Here is a 14232-nt window from a genome sequence, read left to right on the forward strand (position 1 = left end):
GCCCTTTTACGTAAAATTCTTTAATAAATAATCCTTACTTGGGGAAATATTTTAGAAGATATTATAAGAATATATAAGATCCCTTATATAGTAGGTTTAACTCTTTGATATAAAATCATAGCTTAGGAAAATATTTTTAAAGTCTAAAAAATTCAAACAGTTCCACCATATACCCTTGCCGAGTACCAATATAAAATCCATTTAAAAGGCGAGGAATTCAATTCAGAACTTGCACCCACCGCTCGCCACCCGCTGCACATTTCCCATTTCTTCTCGAGCAGCGTTAACCAGCCACGTTTAAACTTCTCGCCAAGTTGGCACTTTAAAATCTGTTTGCCAAGCTCAGAGCTTCGCATGGGAAGGCAGTGGCTGAAAATAAGGGAAAAGTTGGCAACCCGAACATATAGTTGGCGTCTTATTCTGTAACTAATGTGTTTGTCCAAGAGCTGAGTGCCGTGGTTGGCCTGACCAGAGCCGAGGGAAGCTGAGGAGAATGGAATCAGGACCAAGATACAGCCAGGATATGTCGCTGCACAAATTAGCTGCTCAATTATGCTACCCCGCAGAGCGTGTGCAAACAGAAAAGGCGATATGAGAAAGGAGAATGGAGACTGGCTCAATACTTACTTATGACAGTTAAATTCACTTTGGAGTTACGGGTCGGACTCTTCTGGAAGTCGACGCGGCAGCGATACTCGCCCGTGTCGTCCTCGGTGGTTGACTTCATGGTCAGCGTGCCAGCACGTCCTTCCACGTGGAAGGAGAGTCGCTCCCGATAGGTCTCGTCCGACCAGTGTGTTCCCTGGGCGAAGTTTGAGTCGCGTGTGTCCACACTGAAATGGGGAAAACAAGTGAAAATTAAGACAGGGCACTGGGAAAAAAGAGCTACGAAATTGACCATAAATTGGCCTTAAAACTAGAGGTTTCTTAAACATATATAAGCAGCTTAAGAGGTTTAAAAACGTTTTTAATTGCTTCTAAAAGTATGCTTTGATATCCGTTATCAGACCAAAAATCCAAGCATACTTTTAGGCGTTTTTGAGTCGCGTGTGTCCACACTGAATTGGGGAAAACAAGCAAGAATTATGTTAAGAAGGGCACTGGAAAAAGAAATTTACACTATATTCGGCTTAAAACTAGAGGTTTCCTAAAAACAACTTAATATCTAGAGGTTTAAAAACGTTTTTAAGTGCTCCTAAAAGTATGCTATAATACACGTTTTGAGTTTGGAAATTGTAGTCTACTTTTGAGCACTTTTTAAAAGTCATTGCCAATTTGTATAGATTTCGGTAGTGTTATTTGTACCATTTCGAAGCGCATTTTTTATGTTTTCATACCAAATTGTTTTAATTTTCTCTCAGTGCAGGAATGGAAAAATTAAAAGAATTTCTGTGTATCCAACCCGAGCTGAAGGAAAACAAAAGTCGCCGTACTCCCATTACTTTCTCACGCCATGCTGAAAGTTTTTTTTATTATCGCCAACAGCGTAATTGGGTTCTGCAATGAATTAATAATACACACCCGCCCACTTCGTTGTAATTTATTGTTTTCGCTTGAAATTCCCGATTATTGATTATTCCATTCGGGGCGATACTCGGCGTAACGAGCTCATTTTGGTGGTCAATCACTGGTCTTAAAGTGTCTGTTCTTCACCCACCAACTGCGAGCATTTGGCCGAGTTGGATTTAAAAAGTTTCAAGCCAGTTTGCCGCGAAGCGGTGGTGGCTGCCTGATTTAGGTCAACATTTAGCCGAGTGGCGAAGTTAATTGGGTTTAAAGCTTTCCTCTCGGCATTTTTAGTCCGCGAGCTGGCTGCACATAGTTAATTATGCACGTTTCATCGTAATATTCTATTTTAGCGCGCCTTTAAGTGGGCGAAAGCGTTTTTAATTGAGCTCCGAAGTAATCCTCGCCCCAGGGAGCCAAGTTCGAAGCGTGATTTGAGTGCTCTGGCCCACTGATATGCTACAACTTATGAATTTATCATTTATAACCCGGCCCAAAGGCCTTCGAGTTTGCAATTGAAGCCCGCCAAATGGTTCCTAAATTAGATCGACAACCATCGTTTGTTTTCTGCTCAAAGGTATATATTTTCCTTCAGCACTAAAATAAATCCCCATAAATTCGATTTGCGCATGAGTCGATCTTAACTGCATCTCCATATGTCTTCTGGTGCCCGTCATCCTTTGACAGCTTCTCGGATTGCTAGCCTGTGTTTTATTGCATTTCGATTTTGATTTGCTCGCAACATATGGCACACTCAAACGGATCGTTCTGGATAATGAGGTTGAAAATGCTGGAAAACCTGATGCTGAAGCATCACATGTCAGCTGGGCAATAAAAACTCAATGGATTCCGGAATTGAGCTGTCGGTTGGTGCTGGGCGAAAATTTAATTTTCCACTGCCAAGCGGTCGAGCGGTGGAACGGTTTCTTTTTATGATTAATTTACTTGCTGAGTGGTTTTTAATTACAAACAAGAGTTGAGCTTAATGCGACGAAGCCCTTTCTTCTGGCGGTCGTTATGCAACGCTAATTACTACTTTCGCTAGAGTCATTTGCAAGTCCTTGAAGTGCCCGAAGTTCAATTAGTTTTGGCCGCATGTCAATGGCCTGGCTACTTGGCTCTTTGGCTGTTTGGCTGTTGGGCTCTTTGGCTGCCTGGCAATCAGCTAATCACCAGAGAGCTCTGGCACATACGGCCAAGTCGGATAAATCCAATTAAAGTTTCACGCCTTTGATGTAGTCGTGTACATCTGCGAGATACAAGATACTAGAGGCAGGCAACCACTGCGACATAATGTTAGACATGAATAATTGAAAAAGTTTCCCAGCCGAATGTAACCTTGGAGCGAGCTGGGATTGTCGAGAAAGTTTGCTCGATTTTCGGCTGCTCGGATGGTACTCCCATAGAGCCTGTAGCCCTTGCCCCTGTGTATAATTCTCTAGTTATGCTAATTTCACGTCTGCTGAATGATGGACAGACAGTAAAGTCCAGCAACAACAACAAAAAATTGCCTAATTAGCCGCCATTAAATCAGAATGAAAACTCCCCGCAAATACGGCAACTGACATGAGCAGGTCTCCGTTTTCCGCTTTTCCAGCACGCCATGCCCCCATCTCCCGCCACCGCCCCCATTTTCCGATCCAATTTCCCGCCTCATCTGTTTGCGTTCATGTTGCTGTTGCTGTTGGCTGAGTGGCGAGCGGGTTGAGTGCGTCAAAAGTTGTCTGCGGTAATCAATTTTGTTTATTTATGGACCCGTGCGTGCCATCGTGTCTGTCTGAGTGTGTGTGGTTGAAATGTTTGCGGTCAGGTGGGGCTGTGGCCTGTGGTTCTGCATTTGACACACGGGGGCTTAAAGATTTAAGAGCGCCTCTAAAAAATGTGTCACTCAAGCCGGTCGGTGTGGCTCCTTTGAGTTTTGGTTTCGAGTTGATTGAAAAGCGGTCGGCACTCACCTGTAAATGGGCGTCTTCAGGCCCACCTTGTACCAGATGACCAGGGCCACTCGGTCCTCGTAGATGGGCGGGGTGACGTTGCAGGGCAGGCGGCCGACCGTTCCCATAATGGACTCAGCCAGCACGGGAGGACCTGGAAAAAATGTGAGCGATTAGTTCAGTGTCACAGGAAAAGTATAGTGAAAGAAATTTAGTAGTAACACAAGTCAATAAAATAACATTTAAATATATTTTGTAATTAAGGTGTTCCAAAATATGCAACAATATATTTAAACTTAAAATTACAAAGAAGTCAGTCAAAGGCATACACATAAACATTACAATAAAGATTGGTTTCAAAGCCCTAGCAATATGTATGGCACCACCTAATAGTTATTTAGCACAAAAAGATTAATATAAATATAATATAAATTAAAAATATATTTTGATTTTAAGAACAATTTAGTATTAATCCCTAAACAAAGAAAATGTTAAATCTGTGACCTGAAATCACTTATAAAAGTGCCTAAAAGTATGCCCTAAAAATTCTTATTTTCCTTTGCCATTCTGCAAATGAAAATATTGTTGCATACTTTACGACACCTTTAAAGGTGATTTAAGATATCTATGAACCTTTTGAGTGCTTATATTTGGATTTAAAAAAAATGAAAAATATATTAAACTTAAACTTATCCAAAAACCGAATTCGATGCGGATTATAACATAATAAACATTTTTTTTGGACCTAAAAGGTATATTTAAATTCCCTAATTATAGAAAATGTTAAATCTGTGTCCTAAAAACACTTATATAGGTATCTAATGTCTTTTTAGTCATCGGAATTCTGCACATAAAAATATTGTTGTTAAAAGTATTGTTGTTATCGTAAAGTATTACGATTCGATAAAGGGTGATTTAAGATATCTATTAAAACCTTGAGTGCTTATATATGGACCTTTAACAAATGCAAAACATTATTATTCTTAAAATTATTAAAAATTTCTGAAATAATTGAGCAAATTAAATTCAAGAAACGATTTTTTCCGTATACAAGAAGGAAGTAAAAAGAATCAGCAGGGACTGCAGGGAAGTGGCTGCAAAAAAAGAACCGGCTAACAAATGATGTATAATTAGCCGAGGGCATTAGCACTTTGTTATTGGGCCAGACCCCCCAAAAAGCCAAGTTGCGGGGAGCCTGCTGCGATCTTTCGCCTGGCCCAACTAATAATGCTATAAATAAAAGCGAAAAGACTGGGCCCAAAGGGGGCTGGGGGGAGGGGGGTTTTACGAGATAAAAGTGACGTAATGGGCGCGACGTCTTCATCGCTGTCCTGCGCCTTTTCTTTCTACGTCCTCTCACATTAAAGTGAAATTAGCGAGCAAATCCTTTTTTTATGCTAATTTCGCCCGGCTTTCAAGACGGGATTGTTCTTCCTCATTTCGCAGCCTTCCTTTATTTTTGCCGCCCTTTTTTTTTTTTTTGCTTTCTGCATGTTACTTTGGCAGCCATTTTTTGAGTTATGTCCCTTGGCTTGGCTTATTTTCCGAGTCCTTGCTCTTAACAATTTCCCTTTTGCTCGGCATTTATTTGTGTTATTTTTGGCCTGCACTTAAGATTCGTTTGCCTTTTCATTATTCGCAGTTGCTTTGTTCGGCCATATTTCGCCGCCTTTGTTTTTAAAGCCTAGAATGGCAAAAGAGCGAGGATTACTGTTTGAAGTTGACATTAATTTCGGGGACTCTACGCCGGCTCAAGCTCATTTCAGATCCAATGGCGTATTCTGTTCTGATTTTAATTTAAATTTTATAAGATTTGGCAAGAGCCTGTCTAATTTCTGCGTTCCAAAAATTTCCGCAGAATTTTCTTGCTAAAAAGTTTGCCAGCCCTTTTTGTCTGCCCACGAGTTTCTATTTTCCTTTTTTTTTCGGCTAGGCTGGCTTTGTCCCTCGTCACGGAATTCCGCCGTTGTTTGTATCTCATTTAAATTCACTTGTTAACTCATTTGCATTTCGTAGGCTCAGCATTTTGGCCTGGCCCAAAACAAAGTATTACAGTTTGTGCCCCAAAAATTTCCGCCCACTTTCCAACCGCAAGAGATGATTTAATTGTGAACCCAGCTCACAATTCAGTCAACTGCAGGCGGCGCTCATATTGCTCATACGCAGCGTGGCCGCAGAGGAATTAGTTGCTAATCAGCTGGGGAAAAAGCCAAGCTGAGCGACTCCTAATGGCTCGTTCGAAGCGATAATGCAATGCATAATTTATAATGATTATAAATGGTTTTTAGCTGCCTGACTTTCGATTCTGGGGGGGATTCTGGGGTCACCCTCACACAGTCGTTTAAAATGTGATGTTGTCTAAGCCGGAAATCGCCGGGCTCCCCAGTTCTTTCCGCCTGGAATCGACATGGCCCGGGCCAGGCTGCCGCCATGTTTCGATTTTTCCCTCATTTCATATGCAAATATGTTCGATTTGCCATTACTGGGGTGGAACATAGAACGTAGAACGAGGGCAACCGCAATAATAACAATGCCAATGATGGTTACGCTGATGACGTCGCAATCACCGAGGGCAGCTCTCAGAATTTCCATTATCCTTGGGCTGAGTTAAACGAAATGCCAGCATTGGCAAAACATTTAATTATAGCAATTAGCTAATTAGAGATTTTCGATGAAACCAAACGCAAACTCCTCCTACGATTTTCCCCGCTGGCCACACACAAAAATCAATCGTAAAATTGCCCAAAATGCTGTGCGTGGCTCTCTGCGTCGAAATTTTGCCATTTTGGCCACGTTTGTCCACTTGTTTTCGATTTGTTTTCGGGCCACGGGCTTGAATAATGCAAAGTGTTCGAATGAATTGCAACCTAGTTGCAGGAAAGTTGGTCTACTTTGATTTCGTTTAGTGGAACGTTTGTTTCTTTTTTTTTTTTGCCCCTAAGCTATAAAAATGCCATCAACATTAATTGCCACAACACGGCGGTCATTAAAATGGTTTTTGGCTAAACAATTTTGAGTGGTCCGCCAATATGCAGCAGGAAAAAAAAAATGCTGCCACGAGTGAGCTCATTAGCTGGTCCACGTTTAAGCCAGAAAACGCATTAAACGAATGAGAGTGTGTGTGTGGCAAATTAATTGCACATAAAATTATAACTCAACGCACTTGAAACTGACAAGCGACACGGTGACTTTCCCCCAGATTTCCGCCCATTTTGATGGCTTTTCCAGATGCCAAACGGAAGGTCGTAAAAACCCGTGTGTGTGAGTGCTCTGCAGCTTGGCTTCCATTAATTAAACGCAATGTGTTGATTTCTTATTCCTTTCCGGTTTCCCCTTCTGGCAGAACTTGTTAACTTCTTGCCTCCTGACAATTGGCATTTTGTTTTGACTCCTAGCGCATTTATTTCCAATTATTTTTATGGTCCTGTCCAAACAGGCGTAAGGTGTGTAAATAAATGAACTTTGACATCGAGCGATGAGGGTGTGACTGGTATTTTTATACCTTATGTTTAAGCTGGCACCTTCTTCACATAAATATTGGCATTATTGTGGCACTCCCATGACCGCATTTCACCCTAAGGGGACTTTCATTTCAAACCAATTATTTAATGATTTAAGCGAATGCGATTTTTTTTCAAATGAATAACATTTAGTATTCATATTAAACCGAAAAAAATTATACATTTTTTTTAGAGCTTTCACAAATTTCAAATTACAAACGCACAGTGAACAGAAGAAAAGGTTTTTTTTTTGCACAGTTGACATTAACTGCTTTTTGTCACTAAAAACAAGGGAAAAAAGCTTTCAATGTGTCGTAATAAATAAAGCAGTTTAATTAATTTTCCTATTAAAAACCATTAAATTCAATTAATTTAATAAGCAGGTGGCAAAGCAGTTTAACCGCACCATAAATAAACAAACCAACATTTTTCCACATTAAAGAGCGACTTTTGGCCAAAAAAGCAGAAGGACCGAAGAGATCAAAATGTTTAAATGCCAAACCAAAGGAATTCCAACTTAAATATGATGGCAGCTAGCTGGCAAAAGAATCTGGCAAAAATTATTATGCAAATTTGCTTTCATATTAGTGGCATTTGCTCCGCTCGGCTCCACTGACGACGGAAGAGAAGTTGGCGGGCAAAAAAAGATGAAATCTGCGAATCGAGACATGGCCGGGGCAAACTCAGTTGACAACGGAAATCATTTGCTGATTTGTCAAAAATATGCGCAGAACGTGGCAGCTGGCTGAAATGGAGGGGGGGATGTGGGCGTAGTGGGAGGGGCAGCGCAGTGACATTGCCGGAAACTCCTGCCAAGAAATTGGCAGCCAAATTTAAATAAAACTCTTGTCAATATTTGCCGAGAGACCGAGGCGAACGAGTGCGACTCAATATGAGTAACAAAAATGTTGTTTCAAATAAGTGCAAACATTTGCATAATTTGCTAAAATCATGGGGCTATCAAATAAAATAAGCGTGACAGCTCTAAACCCGTTTTATTGGATTTGGTAAGATGGCAAAGGGTTTCGCCTGCTCGTAACTTAAGCTAACTGCAAATCATTTCGAAGACCGTTAATTGCAGCGTTTGGGGGAGTACTTAAAAATTAAATACAAATAAAAATAAAATAAAAATAAAAATCAAATTAAAATGTTAAAACACAATTGAAGCGAATAATGCTCAAGATGGAAGCAAATTTCAGTCACAATTAAATTAAATTCCCCAACTGGCAGGAGGTCCGGCAACTATTCATGTGTAAATTTCCACAAAAGGCGCTGAGGGTGACAATTACGAGTTGGTCAATTCTGTGTTGCTCCTTTAAGTTGTCCGTTTTCCTTTTGGCCATGTTCCCTGTTGCCAGTTCCCTGTGCCGTTTTATGGCCATTTGCTTTATGTAATGCCAAGTGTTTGGCCCAGAGAAAGTGGCAAAGGCAAAAAGGGCGACGGAGGCGGCGGCGGCGCACTTTTAATGTGCAATAAACTGTAACGATAATGATTATGCGTTCTATGTGGGTGAAAGCCTTGAAGAGTGAAAGAGACCGAACGAGGCCATCAGAAAGAGAGGGGGGATAGGCCTCGACTGTTGCAGCAGTCAATTCTCGGCATAAGTTGACTTTAATGTGCGCCAAAGTGGCAATTATTGAAAGTGCTCGGCCAGTCCGAGAAGTGTAACAAGCAATCGTTTTGTTTCGGTCCCCTTGATTTCGCCAAATGAATTTTATATTACATTTAATTTTTATCCCATTAACACGAGTGGAAAGCAATGGGATTATGGAATTAAAGAACGAAAAACGGAACAACGATCGTTGAGTTTTTATTCGTCTTTATCTAAAATTATAAAAGGGTATATAGCTATGGGTCCCCAAATTCCGTGTTTCAAATAAAAAGGCTTGTAAAGCTGTAATATTTATGGTAAAACTTTTAATACATCTATAAAAAAAAGAATATGTTTTAGGTTACCCATAACATTTTACCCCACTGAACATGAATAAAACGACTGTTATTCACTTCATATTTTTGTTTAAAAGACCGCCCTGACTTTAAGAGCCTTCTCCCTTATTTTACAGCCCTCACATAAGTACATCGAACGGAACTTGGCCGCACAACAGGCTCTTACATAACCCATCAATGGACAGGGCCAATCTACATACAACTGCCCCTTTCCGCCCCCTGGCCACATAAAAATGCAGTAAATGGCTGGGTAACAGACTGACTGACTACGGGAAACTTTCACTTCCTGTCCCGATGCCCCTTAAAAGATTCTTAACGGCCCAATTTTAGTGGCCATTGTGTATGTGTGTGTTTGCTGTGGTGCTGGTCTACCCTTTTCGCATTCGCATTATGCCTGCCACAGACCATAAGTATCTGCGAGATACAAGCACGTGGCACAGGGGCTTAGCGATATCTCTTGCATTTTATGGCTGAGGAAATACTCGGTGTCAGGTGGTGGAACCTATACACATATCTTTAATGCACAAATCAAGTCACTTGAGCACTTTTTCTATAAACATTTTCATTTTATAGATACTTAAAAGGGCCGCCTGCATTTGTAGAGCCTTTTATGCGGGCTCGTACCTTCACTGAGCCCATTCTATCCGCCGTTGGGCCATGGGCCATTATGCCGGCTCTTTGTGCCCCGTCTGAAAGTCTGAGACTTTCAGAGTCTGTGATTTCAGCTAACGTTCGAAAATTGTTGCATAAGAAAGGGGTGCCAACACGTTGCGTGTATTAGAGTGATTGTGTGCGAATCTGTGTGAGTTTTCCGGGTGCTTTTCCCGTGTGTATGTATGTATATGTAAGTAAAGCCATGACCGTTTACGTGTCGCTGCTTTTACTTTTATCTGAAAGTGGGATCGGGTAATGCGTTGCTGACTCGACAAATGCTTAGCCAAGGTTTAGTTTTAGTTTTCTTACTTTGGCCCTCAAAAAAAAGGTGAATCTGATAAAAAAAAAGTTATTCGATGTGCAGACGTGAGCATGTGGAAATAATTATATAATGAAAACGTTGCAGAGAACAAATGGAAATTCCCTTCCAGGATTTTTAGTATCCCTGCGAAAAAAGGACGCTAAATTAATTTTCTTATATAAAAAGCAAAATGGCAGAGGCAACGAATATTCTGAAAACCCCAAACGAGCTTTTCCTTAATTGCTGCACAAGGAATTCACAAATGAAATGCTCAACAAGAGTATCTTATTTAATTTCAGTTATACCGTTTTTACTTTGTACTTTCGGGCATTTTCTTTCGTAAAGGAAGTTATTAAGGTCGAACGGAATTTCAACCATTTTTTAATATAGTTATTGTTATAATTATTTTATTTATGGCTTAAGAACCATTGAAAGAATTACTAAATGGCTAAAAATATTCTAACAGTTTCCTAGGAAAATTCTTTGCATTAGTCAAAAAAGAGAAAACACGTTTTGTTTTTACAAAAATTGTCTTTGTCTTTTTTACTTTTTTTATTATATTTGGCTTTTTATGATTTTTTTATAATTGTTGAATATGCCATTTTTTGCCCTTGTATCTTTGTAAAAAAAACGTACATATTTCCCTCTTTGTGTTTTTCATTGATGTATTGCTGGCTCTTTTCCACTCTCATTGTGCAAACGACCCGCGGCTATTGTTTCTTGTATATCTTCAGATAGCATTAGAAATTAATGAAATCAATTTTTGGAAAAACAAAAAAGGAAAAAGCAAAATGAGCACACTCAGATGCGTAGGGTCTCCAATGGGAATTGCCTGGAGGCGTTTACTTTATACTCGACTATTGATTGGATTTCCATCGACTGCACTTGATCGTAGGTGGATTCAATGCATACAGAAAAGATTCAGAACAGCTTGTGTGGGATTTGAGCTTCTCCTTTCAGTCAAAATGCCTGCAGAAAAGGGTCGCCGACCGCATTAAACATAAAATGTCCGGCCATTGAAAGGGGCAACGCACATATTTTTCGTAAAAAAACAATTTTCTTTGATTTATGCGCTCGTAAAAAACAAATAAAATTTACATGCCCATTTAAAGGCAGTCGCTGCGCATACATCTTGCCCTCTATATATAATATAATATGATATTTGCCTAGCTAATATATTAAAAAATATGAAACCGTGGAGAGCAGTAGCCTCTGGCCTCAAAGTGCGCAGCAAAGTATGCTGTGCGTTTTTTATATCCCCCAGAATCTTTTGTTTCCCTTTATTTGGCGCCCAACGAGGGACACAAAAAAATTTCACATCCCTGCTGCTCTGAGTAAAATAAACACAAATACAGAAGACCGTAATGTGTGCGTAATGTATGGCAAATATGTGCTCGCTGCACACACACACAGGCACACTCGCACACACACACACACGCACGGCAGGCATATAAATATTTCATTAAGTATGTGTTGTGCCCCATTTATGATGTGTTTGTTACATTGTACAGCCATAAATATGGGGAAGAAAAACATTTTGATGATGCGTCTGTTGGCGGGCAGCAAATATTTGGCCAATGAACCGATTCGATGGCACACTTTTTGCCACTGCAGTTGGGTGTTTTTAATTTCGAAATTTAATTCACATAAGGCACGGGCATGCGGCTTACTACTTGGCCCATTGTCAGTCGTGTTCGACATGGGCCGCAGCTTAATGCTGATTAGCAGCAGCCACAGCCAATTGGCATGCACATTGGCATTAGCGGCTCGCTGCACCACCGTCAACCACTAACCATTTATGCAAGGCCAGTCGGCAAATTAGCCATCCACCCACTCCGTATCCACGTATCCACCCATCGATGATGAATGTGCGTCCGTGGATACGGTATCCGAACGTGAGCGGATAGCCAATTACATTTGGTGGCCGGCGTATGGAGTCCACTAAGCCTAAGTGAAGCGTTAACCGCGTTTAAGCTGCTCGCGTGTCTTGGCCAAAACGCCTGGTGGGTGGTTGGGTTAATAAGTAGCTAAATGACTGGACCAGCAGCCGCCCACTTCCCTCTCAATTAACTATGAAATAGGTGGGGCTGACACCTCATAACTGCCCCCTTGAACCGTCCAGCTTCTCTTTAATCCCTACCAGGCATCGGAGCCCACTTCCTTCGTGTCATGGTCCACTGTTCGCTTATCCAATGCCAGTATGCCGCACAACAAATGAAACGCTCTGTCATGTGTCAGTGCAAATGCAGACAAAACACTGAAAAAGTAGCAAAACTCAGGGGGGGCGGGACGGCAACCCAACCCCCTGAACAATCAGTGGGTACATGGATGCCGACATCCCCTTTTTGCCCATTCCAATGGCACAGCGCCCAGAGTCATTGTCATTAATTTGGCCCGGCTCGGCCTGGCTCAAAGCAATGGATTAGGAGTCGGTCTGGGCCAGAGCCTGTTCCTGTATTCCTCTTCCTAGACCTGCTCCTGCTCCTCCTGGAGGTCCTCCTGCGAGTCCTTGTCTGCAGCAGTGGCATCATGAGAGTGCAAAAACAACTTGCCAGTTAAATGGGAGCTCCCAGTTCGGGGAGTCCTTGTACAATGGTTGTAACAAAAGTATGTACCTACAACTTGGCATTTCGATTGGTTGTCAGAAAACAGGAGTGATGTAAACACTTTTAAAACTAACTGACTAGCTCACTTTGGATATAAGAACTGGAGTGTTGGTAACCCTTTAAAATTTAGGTGTTTGAGTTTCCTAATTTGAGCTATAAAAGTACTTTAATTTTACCCACTATTGATACGATTCATACCACTGTGCCGTTCCACCTCCTATTTCCAAGAGCATTGCAGAAGGTCTGGGCGCAGTGTCTAAATTAAATAATTCCCACAACTGTTACACTGTGTCATGTCTGTGGGTGGGGGGGTTAAGTCCCCAGCAACACACCCCCCTACCCCAAAAGTTCTTCATTTTGTTTTTTGTTCGACCCAACAAGAATAACAACAACAATGCCACGACAGCAGACCTGATAAATGAGTCCCTAATATGAGCGCTGTTAATAAAAGTGGCAAATTAAACGTCAACCTCTACAGTTTTGTGCCATTTGTCGGGGGTTTCAGTTCAGTTCGGTTCAGAAATAGTGATAATACCCAGGGAAAAGGGGAGAAACGCCAGAATGCCAGACCCTCAACTGATTATTGCTGTTGGTTTTGCCATTTTTAATGTCTATTTGTTTGCTTTTCAAATGCCTTACGGCTCAGAGTTAGACAGAGAGGCAAGAACTCACCCATTGTGTGTCTCATTAGTTGTCGGACACGCCCCCTCCATGGAGTTTTGGGGGGCGGAGGAGGGTTTGCGGCTTGTTGGTTTATAGTTTGTCGCATGATTTTGCACTTAAATTGCTTACAAAATGTTTGACAGGGCAGCAACACGACTTTTGAGTGAGGATTTTTAATGAGTTGGCATGCGTGTGTGTGGGAGGGAGCTGGGTTTTAATAAAGAGCTTGAAAGGGTACCGAACTGCCTCTTGGGGCCCTTGAATATTTAATTATCCCTCCACTTGAGTAGAGTTTTGGGTCTAGCCGCACAAAAACATAGTACCAGGTACCAGTATAAACAAAAAGCCAAATGCAATAAAGCGTAAATTAATGCTACCATTATTTCGATAAACAATTATTTTGCCACACGGCCAGACAAACAAAGTGAGTGGGAAAACACAATAAAAGACCAAATTCATTGATTATCGATAATTTAGGCCATGTTCTAGAGAGGGAGAGCTTCCGTTTTAGCCACAGCTGGCCGCCTGTGTGTGCGTTAGCCAGAATAAACAAATGGAAATGGGCTGGAAAAACAGAGGAAAAATCTATTAACGCCCGGATTATTAACGTCACACTATAAGTAATTTATACGTTAATTATGCGTAGCTGACTGGGGGAAGAAGGCCTTAATTATAATGGTTTTGTGTGTGGAGGAAAGAAGATGCCGCCTGGCAGCAATGAACTACATACCATACTTGCAGTGCGCCCTAAGATATGCAGTGAAATGTGGGCAAAGGCAAACACATGAGACCGCAGCGCCCGACTTTTCCACTTTCTCCGCCTTTCACTGCTGCTCGTTGCTTTCCTCGAAGATAGCAGACTTAAAACTAGGCGGGTAAAAGTAACAGCCTGACATATTAGGACTAATGTCGCCTCAGCAAGAATCCTGGGCTCGAGTCGCTGGAGAAAACTGAGCAAGCAACTTGAGGAACGACAATGATGATGTGTGTGTAGGCTTGTGTGTGCGAACACTATGCATAACTAAGGCTGCAAATGATAAACCTGCAGGGGGAAAATAAAAGTGGGGGCTGGCTAAGTGGAAAGTATGTCAAGCTCAGTGACACAATAAGAACACGCCGA

The 14232-nt window shown here is 41.4% G+C and overlaps 1 protein-coding gene across 8 annotated transcripts in view; it reads right to left on the reverse strand.

Moving 5' to 3' along the window:
- side-VIII (sidestep VIII) overlaps window positions 1-14232 on the reverse strand; it is a 60959-nt gene that overhangs the window by 17202 nt on the left and 29525 nt on the right. For all 8 annotated transcript variants that reach the window (XM_017074249.4, XM_017074248.4, XM_017074246.4 and 5 more), the window contains 2 exons: window positions 3462-3594; window positions 628-833 (listed from right to left, as the gene is read on the reverse strand). In XM_017074249.4, the coding sequence (XP_016929738.3) occupies window positions 628-833; window positions 3462-3594 (339 nt within the window). The remainder of the gene's footprint in view (window positions 1-627; window positions 834-3461; window positions 3595-14232) is intronic.

Source organism: Drosophila suzukii, chromosome 2R (genome assembly GCF_043229965.1).
Source record: "Drosophila suzukii chromosome 2R, CBGP_Dsuzu_IsoJpt1.0, whole genome shotgun sequence".
NCBI lineage: Eukaryota > Metazoa > Arthropoda > Insecta > Diptera > Drosophilidae > Drosophila > Drosophila suzukii.